We start from the raw sequence: 10,601 nt of genomic DNA, 5'->3' as shown, positions 1-10,601 counted from the left end.
TAACCATGGAAAAGGGAGGGTTACCAGGGAGTAAATCGGTTGTGAAGTGTAACCTTTGCACAGTTGATATCCCGGGGCAGCGATCGTCTCCTTCTCATCCAGAGATCAAGAAACAAACTGAACGTGTTCTAGTCCTGCTCTGCTGTAGTACATCGTTTTGCAAGTAAACTAACTTCAAAATGAACGCTGAAAACTATTACAGACCTGCATTAGATCGCTGTGAAAAATCAGACAAACTGCCAATGGGATGAACAATATACAAACACAACTCAGTTCAAAGAATAGTACTATTGATTACAACTGTGAAGAACATTGATTATTTTATTGAATATGGAAAACATTTTACACACATCACGAATGGAAATGTACAGTCTTATCTTTCCTGCTGTACAATGGCCATAACGCAAAGATGGACAGATCGAGACACATAAAAGACGACCCCACTGCACAAGCTTCAGACGGTTACATTATGCGGTACTTCCAGAGGAGTGTATCCAAGAGTCTCCACTGTTTTTGGGTCATTCCACGAAATGAGGGCCTTTTGCTTTCCCTTTGATATTTTAGGGATAAATTGAGCACCAATATTGAATTTAAAAAGCCTGTTAAATTTAGTGCCATTTAATATAGACCACATGGAGAATTCAATAAATCTGATTTAATAGGAATAGACTTCAGCATTTTTAAAATGTCCCTCCGTGCACACTCTCCGACTTCTAAGAAGATTTAACCCCCTTCATCCCAACATTTCTCCATCATTGTAAAGCCCTAGTTATTTTATTGTGATTAGTGATTCAGTCCCTCGGTTTTAAGGTCAACCCTGTTAAGTGAATTGAACTCTCATTTTTAATAATGGTGAAAATATTCCCATTTTAAATATTTCTTCCCAAAGAAACATTGAACATCTAGTAGTCAAATTATAATGTGAAAACAGGTGAGCTGGTTCTATTCTTTCTGGCCATGTTCTGGTGTTTTGTGGCGTAAAACTGAGCGGGTCGAGCGTCAACAAGTCAACCCTGTTACCAACAGACAGACATTCTAAAAATGTTTTAACAATTAAAAATGTTTTGGGAAGCCTGTTGCACATACAATAACAAGCTTCCATTCACCCTGTCACAAGGGGATTCATGGCTGATTTAAGATGACATAGTCAACCCCGTTACGATCAACCCCGTTACGGTCAACCCTGATTAGGGTCAACCCCGATTAGGGTCAACCCCACCCCGTTACGGTCAACCCTGATTAGGGTCAACCCCGATTAGGGTCAACCCCGATTAGGGTCAACCCCACCCCGTTACGGTCAACCCCACCCCGTTACGGTCAACCCCACCCCGTTACGGTCAACCCCACCCCGTTACGGTCAACCCCACCCCGTTACGGTCAACCCCGTTACATTATTTGGCACTTGCTATAGTAATTTCCGTCTTTAACCTGTTCCTCTTTACGACAGAATGTTAAGATGGGGAAACTTAATGAAGTTCAACATGTCCTCTTTACGACAGAATGTTAAGATGGGGAAACTTAATGAAGTTCAACATGTCCTCTTTATGACAGAATGTTAAGATGGGGAAACTTAATGAAGTTCAACATGTCCTCTTTACGACAGAATGTTAAGATGGGGAAACTTAATGAAGTTCAACATGTCCTCTTTACGACAGAATGTTAAGATGGGGAAACTTAATGAAGTTCAACATGTCCTCTTTACGACAGAATGTTAAGATGGGGAAACTTAATGAAGTTCAACATGTCCTCTTTACGACAGAATGTTAAGATGGGGAAACTTAATGAAGTTCAACATGTCCTCTTTACGACAGAATGTTAAGATGGGGAAACTTAATGAAGTTCAACATGTCCTCTTTACGACAGAATGTTGAGATGGGGAAACTTAATGAAGTTCAACATGTCCTCTTTACGACAGAATGTTAAGATGGGGAAACTTAATGAAGTTCAACATGTCCTCTTTATGACAGAATGTTAAGATGGGGAAACTTAATGAAGTTCAACATGTCCTCTTTACGACAGAATGTTAAGATGGGGAAACTTAATGAAGTTCAACATGTCCTCTTTATGACAGAATGTTAAGATGGGGAAACTTAATGAAGTTCAACATGTCCTCTTTACGACAGAATGTTAAGATGGGGAAACTTAATGAAGTTCAACATGTCCTCTTTACGACAGAATGTTAAGATGAGGTGAAGTCAAACGTTTTCAAAAGGCACCAAATTAGTAGAATGACCCTTTGGATGATGCTTTATCCTGGGTACCAGTCTTACATTTATGGCTTGAAGAAGGAGACAACAGATCTGAGAGCAGGCTATAGAAGGAGACAACAGATCTGAGAGCAGGCTATAGAAGGAGACAACAGATCTGAGAGCAGGCTATAGAAGGAGACAACAGATCTGAGAGCAGGCTATAGAAGGAGACAACAGATCTGAGAGCAGGCTATAGAAGGAGACAACAGATCTGAGAGCAGGCTATAGAAGGAGACAACAGATCTGAGAGCAGGCTATAGAAGGAGACAACAGATCTGAGAGCAGGCTATAGAAGGAGACAACAGATCTGAGAGCAGGCTATAGAAGGAGACAACAGATCTGAGAGCAGGCTATAGAAGGAGACAACAGATCTGAGAGCAGGCTAAAGAAGTAGACAACAGATCTGAGAGCAGGCTAAAGAAGGAGACAACAGATCTGAGAGCAGGCTATAGAAGTAGACAACAGATCTGAGAGCAGGCTATAGGAGGAGACAACAGATCTGAGAGCAGGCTATAGGAGGAGACAACAGATCTGAGAGCAGGCTATAGAAGGAGACAACAGATCTGAGAGCAGGCTATAGAAGGAGACAACAGATCTGAGAGCAGGCTATAGAAGGAGACAACAGATCTGAGAGCAGGCTATAGAAGGAGACAACAGATCTGAGAGCAGGCTATAGGAGGAGACAACAGATCTGAGAGCAGGCTATAGAAGGAGACAACAGATCTGAGAGCAGGCTATAGAAGGAGACAACAGATCTGAGAGCAGGCTATAGAAGGAGACAACAGATCTGAGAGCAGGCTATAGAAGGAGACAACAGATATGAGAGCAGGCTATAGAAGGAGACAACAGATATGAGAGCAGGCTATAGAAGGAGACAACAGATCTGAGAGCAGGCTATAGAAGGAGACAACAGATCTGAGAGCAGGCTATAGATCTGAGAGCAGCCATTATTATGAGCCGTCCTCCCCTCACCAGCCACTGATATAGATGCTTGATCAGAGGACTTCCCCCTCTCCCTCTCTCTTCCTTCCTTCCTTCCTTCCTTCAGGTATATGTCCAGAAGTCTTTCTCTGAGTTCTTGGTGGGGACCCTAAATTCCCACTCCCCCTCCTTCCATCCCATGTTCCATTCCTCTTCTCACCCTGCCTCTCTCAACAGGTGCATGTCCAGAAGTCTTTCTGAGGGTTCTTCTTGGCTGGCAGTCTGAAAGAAGATGTCCCTGTATAGGACCCACAATAGGACCCAGACACTCCTGTGTTGTTGAGAACCGGGGGAGGGGGTCTGGTCTGTCTCTTCAGCCTGGAGGCCAGGGCCATGAACACATCCTCCACACTGTCCTGATGCCCCCCTCCTGATTCTCCTCCTCCTCCAGGGAGGCTTTTAGCAGACGTTTCAAACAGAATCATCCCGTGGGCAACTGCAAACTTCTGGGCCTGATCCCGTGTCACCTGACCTTCGACCTTGATGGAGCGGGGGTCACAGCTGCAGGTGTCACGGAGGTCGCTCTTGTTGCCCACGAGGAACCTGCAGAGGGGGAGACATATGGAGAGTTTAAAACATTACAGGTTACAACCGAAAAGGCAATGTTGGCCGCTACTGAGTATTCAAAACGATGTGTTTACTGTGTGTTGGTTGAGGTGTGTGTGTAACACAGCTGCCCAATGCTGACACGATGCAGCTTTTCTGAATCTGATCCTGGCGATAGAGCTAGTTCCTCTGGGCCTCCACGTGGAACTGATCAGGTGTAAACGGGGCCATGTAACAAAAAAGGACAAATGGAAATTGGCTTCTAATATGACTGACTAACCTGGTTATCTCCTGTCCCAGTGAGTACCGTCTACACCCCTCTATCCAGGTTGTGTGTGTATATAACTAACCTGGTAATCTCCTGTCCCAGTGAGTACCGTCTACACCCCTCTATCCAGGTTGTGTGTATATAACTAACCTGGTAATCTCCTGTCCCAGTGAGTACCGTCTACACCCCTCTATCCAGGTTGTGTGTGTATATAACTAACCTGGTAATCTCCTGTCCCAGTGAGTACCGTCTACACCCCTCTATCCAGGTTGTGTGTGTATAACTAACCTGGTTAACTCCTGTCCCAGTGAGTACCGTCTACACTCCTCTATCCAGGTTGTGTGTGTATATAACTAACCTGGTAATCTCCTGTCCCAGTGAGTACCGTCTACACCCCTCTATCCAGGTTGTGTGTATATAACTAACCTGGTAATCTCCTGTCCCAGTGAGTACCGTCTACACCCCTCTATCCAGGTTGTGTGTATATAACTAACCTGGTAATCTCCTGTCCCAGTGAGTACCGTCTACACCCCTCTATCAAGGTTGTGTGTGTATATAACTAACCTGGTAATCTCCTGTCCCAGTGAGTACCGTCTACACCCCTCTATCCAGGTTGTGTGTGTATAACTAACCTGGTAATCTCCTGTCCCAGTGAGTATCTTCTACACTCCTCTATCCAGGTTGTGTGTGTATATAACTAACCTGGTAATCTCCTGTCCCAGTGAGTACCGTCTACACCCCTCTATCCAGGTTGTGTGTATAACTAACCTGGTAATCTCCTGTCCCAGTGAGTATCTTCTACACTCCTCTATCCAGGCTGGCAGGCCTCTGAAGCTGTCTGGTCTGGTGACGTCGTAGATGAAGAGAACAGCATGAACGTTCCGATAGTACTGCTGGACCATCGACTTCCTGAAACGCTCCTGGCCCGCCGTGTCCCATAGCTGGAGCTGGAGGGAGAGAGATGGTTGGGGGGTGAAACTATTCTACATGTGAGAGAAGGCGTTTTAGAGATGCAGGAGTAGAGAGGGTGAGAGAGAGAGATGGTTGGGGGGGGTGAAACTATTCTACATGTGAGAGAAGGGGTTTTAGAGATGGAGGAGCGGGAGTAGAGAGGGTGAGGGAGAGAGATGGTTGGGGGGGGGTGGGAGAGAGGGCGGGGGGGAGAGAGGGCGAGAGGGTGTGGGAGAGAGAGGGCGGGGGGGGGGGTGGGAGAGAGGGCAGGGGCGGCAGGGGGGTGTGGGAGAGAGGGCGGGGGAGCGTGTGAGAGAGGGCGGGAGGGTGTGGGAAAGAGGGCGGCTGTATAAACTCTCTCACACAGTTAGTCAGCAGATGATGTTATTCTACTTTTCATCAACATATCGACTCACCAGATATATTGACGTTGGTCTTCTAACGGTTCCTCCTCCACCTCTCTGATGATAACTCCAATCAGAAGGTCAACCCTGTCTCCTAGTAACCTCTGGGCTCTAAAGGGCTCTACCTCTGATGATAACTCCAATCAGAAGGTCAACCCTGTCTCCTAGTAACCTCTGCGCTCTAAAGGGCTCTACCTCTGATGATAACTCCAATCAGAAGGTCAACCCTGTCTCCTAGTAACCTCTGCGCTCTAAAGGGCTCTACCTCTGATGTAAACTCCAATCAGAAGGTCAACCCTGTCTCCTAGTAACCTCCAGGCTCTAAAGGGCTCTACCTCTGATGTAAACTCCAATCAGAAGGTCAACCCTGTCTCCTAGTAACCTCCGGGCTCTAAAGGGCTCTACCTATGATGATAACTCCAATCAGAATGTCAACCCTGTCTCCTAGTAACCTCCGGGCTCTAAAGGGCTCTACCTCTGATGTAAACTCCAATCAGAAGGTCAACCCTGTCTCCTAGTAACCTCCGGGCTCTAAAGGGCTCTACCTCTGATGATAACTCCAATCAGAAGGTCAACCCTGTCTCCTAGTAACCTCTGCGCTCTAAAGGGCTCTACCTCTGATGATAACTCCAATCAGAAGGTCAACCCTGTCTCCTAGTAACCTCTGCGCTCTAAAGGGCTCTACCTCTGATGATAACTCCAATCAGAAGGTCAACCCTGTCTCCTAGTAACCTCTGGGCTCTAAAGTGCTCTACCTCTGATGATAACTCCAATCAGAAGGTCAACCCTGTCTCCTAGTAACCTCCGGGCTCTAAAGGGCTCTACCTCTGATGTAAACGGAGCGTAGTTTGCATCTAGTTCTACATACTTTTGTCCCGCTACGGTTTTTGGACCGTATACGACGCTCTGCCCCTCCGTTTCCGTAGGCCGTCTAGAGCCCTTAAGGCAGTGGAGATAAAATACACCGAGGACTTTTGGCCCCTAAACGAGATATGTGTTTTGAAGCGAGGTCAGAGGTCAGAGAGAGAGAGAACCAGAATACACAAAGGACAGAAGGCAGAAATACATTATGTCACATACTTGCCTGGTGAGTAATGCTTGATTTCATTTGTCCTGGCACAATGGAACCAATTGGATAGTCCCAAAAGTGAAAACACACTATGCCATGCAGAAAACCTAAAACATCTCAAGTATTCATAATATTTTAAACAAGTATTCTGCCCATGTCTGGCCTCCTCTCTCTCTCTCTTTAACCCAGATACAAAACAATGTCTTGTTAACCACCATGCTTCCTCTATCATGTGGTCTGCCCTGCTCTGATAAAGAGAGCAGGTTGGGTTGGCCAATATCCTCTTTTCATGTCTGTGTTTCCGTAAACACACAGAAATCACATTATTTAGCCCGTCACGGATGTTACAATACTTTTCACGACATTAAATAACCCTACTAATGTTGTGTGCTGAGGTGAAAGGTTTTTATCTAACTTTTTTTTTAACTACGCAAGTCAATTAAAGAACAAATTCTTATTTACAATGACCGGCCTACACCGGTCAAACCCGGACGACACTGGGCCAACTGTGCGCTGCCCTACGGGACTCCCGATCACCGCCGGTTGTGATGCAGCCTTTGTCATGTGTGTCATGACCATATAAAAGCACTGCACACGTGGTTTGTTCTGCTGTCTGAGAACCGGGGGAGTTACATATACATGTATGGAACTCTGAAACACACTAGTTTCAAGTTAACATTCTTTGTATTCATCCTTATTTAACCACACCGTCACTGTTTATCCAAGAGGCCAAACAACACAAACACTATTGTGTGTCAGTCCTTTCAACTGAGCCTTTAATGACACTTGGATCTCCTACACTGGTTTAGGTCCAAAACTAAACATGACCATTTACAGAAGATGACATTTTTGTTTGATCACACAGTAGTCATGTTTGTTAGTCCTGTACAAATAAAACTATATTTGAAATGGAACTTAACTAAGATCGATAGACCAAAGCTGACACCACAGACCGCTTGCTGTTCATGCGCAACAGTGGGCGCAGATTCAGCTGCAAACACAAATGTTTAACGAGTAACGCCTACAAAGTGCAAATATATATTTTTAAAAATGTCCATACTACGAGGCAATGAGAGTGCCGTCTGAGAGAAATCAACACCACCTTCTCAAAAATGTGTGAGCATAAAAATTATATTTTTGTTTACGCAGTGATTCTCTGGTGCATTAAATTGTGTAATGCACCAATTAATTACGACCCAACTCGTTCATAATATTTGGAAATAACGGTTTAAACTTTATACTTCTCTTACCTTGATTTTCTCGCCTTCGACCTCGACCAAGCTCTCACGGAAATCGACACCGATGGTGGCTTCGGTTCGGTCGAGGAACTCACCGGCACAGAACCGGTAGGTGAGACAGGTCTTACCGACACCGGAGTCTCCGATCACGATGATCTTGAAGATCCGACACCGCGCGGAGGGCGAAGACACACTGGTGAAAGAGTTTGAGAACTCCAGGGATGATTCCATATCGCGTAAAAACTCAAATTAAAGAGTGAGATCTAGGCTTCTCCAACTGCTCCCAACAAGCCAATATGTTATGTCGAGGTCTTTAACGTTATATAAACGTGGCAGAGAACTCCCTCGGCAAAGTTCATGACAACTCGCCGGCTATGCTATAAACTCTCCCTAGTTGTCATTGTCTGTGGAAGGAGCGGAGAGTTTAGAAAGTCCCCTGCTGCAACTTCTTGGCCCGTGGCCACGTCTCTGACAGCGCCGTAATAAATCTCGCGAGAGGAAGGGAGGAATCTATTCGCTGTCGACCGAACGCTGTGGGAGTTTTTATGAAGTTCCACGGTTAATTAATAGCTTCTCTGTATAGGCCAAGATTTTCTAGTAATTCCTCGTCTTTGTGTGTCTCTAGACTTCTACAACCATAGATAGACTCAATATGTCATCAATCCAATACTATATGTCACAATTAGAGAGAGAGAGAAAGAGAGCGCATGTGCGCAAGACAGAGATGAGCAGAGCGAGAGAGAGGAGGGGTGGGGAGAAAGAAGGGGAGGGGAGGGAGGAGGGTAACGGGGAGAGAGAGATTTGTGGAGGAGAGAGAAAGAGAGAGAAGGGGAGGGAAGAGATGGGGGAGGGGAGAGAAATAGTAAAGGAAGGGCTCCACTAGGGCCCTCTCAGCCACCTGGCTCCACTAGGGCCCTCTCAGCCAGCCTGCTCCTCTAGGGCCCTCACAGCCAAGCTAGCTCCTCTAGGGCCCTATCAGCCAAGCTGGCTCCTCTAGGGCCCTCTCAGCCAAGCTAGCTCCTCTAGGGCCCTATCAGCCAAGCTGGCTCCTCTAGGGCGCTCTCAGCCAAGCTAGCTCCTCTAGGGCCCTCACAGCCAGCCTGCACCACTAGGGCCCTCTCAGCCAGCCTGCTCCACCAGGGCCCTCTCAGCTAGCTGGTTCCACTAGGGCCCTCTCAGCCAGCCTGCTCCACTAGGGCCCTCTCAGCCAGTCTGCTCCACTAGGGCCCTCTCAGCCAGCCTGCTCCACTAGGGCCCTCTCAGCCACCTGGCTCCACTAGGGCACTCTCAGCCAGCCTGCTCCTCTAGGGCCCTCACAGCCAGCCTGCACCACTAGGGCCCTCTCAGCAATCTGGTTACACTAGGGCCCACTCAGTCAGCTCGTTCCACTTAGTCCCTCTCAGCCAAGCTGGCTCCTCTAGGGCCCTCTCAGCCAGCCTGCACCACTAGGGCCCTCTCAGCCATCTGGTTATACTAGGGCCCTCTCAGCCATCTGGTTACACTAGGGCCCTCTCAGCCATCTGGCTCCACTAGGGCACTCTTAGCCAGCCTGCTCCTCTAGGGCCTTCTCAGCCAAGCTGGCTCCTCTAGGGCCCTCACAGCAAGCCTGCACCACTAGGGCCCTCTCAGCCATCTGGAAACACTAGGGCCCACTCAGTCAGCTGGCTCCTCTAGGGCCCTCACAGCCATCTGGTTACACTAGGGCCCTCTCAGCCATCTGGTTACACTAGGGCCCTCTCAGCCAGCCTGCTCCACTAGGGCCCTCTCAGCCACCTGGCTCCACTATGGCCCTCTCAGCCACCTGGCTCCATTAGGGCCCTCTCAGACAGCTGGCTCCACTAGGGACCTCTCAGCCACCTGGCTCCACTATGGCCCTCTCAGCCACCTGGCTCCATTAGGGCCCTCTCAGACAGCTGGCTCCACTAGGGCCCTCTCAGCCACCTGGCTCCACTAGGGCCCTCTCAGCCACCTGGCTCCATTAGGGCCCTCTCAGACAGCTGGCTCCACTAGGGACCTCTCAGCCACCTGGCTCCACTAGGGCCCTCTCAGCCAGTTGGTGTGTGTAGGAGAGTGTGAGTTGTGTGTGCAAAAAGTAGAAGTACAAATGTCAAGGGTTATTAACTAAAGTGATAAATCTAGTCCTAGGTTTTATTTACTGTGGTGTTTGTTCTCCACTGGTTACCCTGTTCTCATCACAACAGGTCACACATTCTGCTGACATGATTACACACTGTGGTATTTCACCTAACAGAAACAGGAGTTTGTCAATATTACATATTCTTTTTCAAATTATTTTGGGGTCTTTGTAATCTGACAGAATATGTCTCCTATATCGTACTACATTAAACAGGAGGTTAGGAGGTGCAGCTCAATTTCCACCTTATTTTGTGGGCACTGGGCACATAGCCTGTATTCTCTCTGCCTATGGCGAGAGAGACTCTTAAGTAGAGACTCTTAATCTCTGAAACTCTTAAGGATTGGCCCCTTTTTTTCAATTTTCGCCTAAAATGACAAACTCAAATCTAACTGCCTGTAATTCAGGCCCTGAAGCAAGGACATTTTTTTTTAATTTCACCTTTATTTAACCAGGTTGGCAAGTTGAGAACAAGTTCTCATTTACAATTGCGACCTGGCCAAGATAAGTGTTTATATTTAGGTGCTGGAACATTAAGCCAATATTCTATAAGAGGTGAACTCAAGCAGTAGAAAGTTAGAGGTGATATTATAGGACACTATGTGAAATGTTGCTGCTCTGTCAGCAGTTTCCTGTGGAGTTTTTTTTAACATATCAGTTTGCTGTAGTGTGTTCAACCACTGATCCAAGATAAGTTGCTAGGAAGTTAATCTCACATCATTGACGTTAGGATGTAATGAGATAGAAGTCATATAGCCTAG

The 10,601-nt window shown here is 46.9% G+C and overlaps 1 protein-coding gene across 1 annotated transcript; it reads right to left on the bottom strand.

The window, feature by feature from the left end:
* Nucleotides 1-3,054: 3,054 nt before the first annotated feature.
* Nucleotides 3,055-8,245, bottom strand: LOC118946768 (ras-related protein Rab-33B-like). Its single transcript, XM_036971896.1, has 3 exons — nt 7,719-8,245; nt 4,813-4,991; nt 3,055-3,773 (listed from the first exon to the last, which is right to left on the bottom strand). Exons 1-3 carry the CDS (start codon nt 7,935-7,937, stop codon nt 3,401-3,403), a joined length of 771 nt encoding a protein of 256 aa, XP_036827791.1. The 5' UTR covers nt 7,938-8,245; the 3' UTR covers nt 3,055-3,400.
* Between the last annotated feature and the right edge of the window lie 2,356 nt (nt 8,246-10,601).

The sequence above is a fragment of the Oncorhynchus mykiss genome, unplaced genomic scaffold (assembly GCF_013265735.2).
Source record: "Oncorhynchus mykiss isolate Arlee unplaced genomic scaffold, USDA_OmykA_1.1 un_scaffold_85, whole genome shotgun sequence".
In the NCBI taxonomy this organism is placed as follows: domain Eukaryota; kingdom Metazoa; phylum Chordata; class Actinopteri; order Salmoniformes; family Salmonidae; genus Oncorhynchus; species Oncorhynchus mykiss.
The sequence above is the reverse complement of the archived record's forward strand: the minus strand, read 5'-3'. Positions and strand labels throughout refer to the sequence as shown.

Bases quoted from the DNA above. Each gene is read 5' to 3' on its own strand.
- LOC118946768 (XM_036971896.1), bottom strand. From the start codon at position 7,937: ATGGAATCATCCCTGGAGTTCTCAAACTCTTTCACCAGTGTGTCTTCG. The intron at 4,992-7,718 runs GTAAGAGAAGTA...CTCTCCCTCCAG, and splicing joins TCGAAGGCGAGAAAATCAAG to CTCCAGCTATGGGACACGGC. The intron at 3,774-4,812 runs GTTAGTTATACA...CCCCCTCTGCAG, and splicing joins CTGGGACAGGAGATTACCAG to GTTCCTCGTGGGCAACAAGA.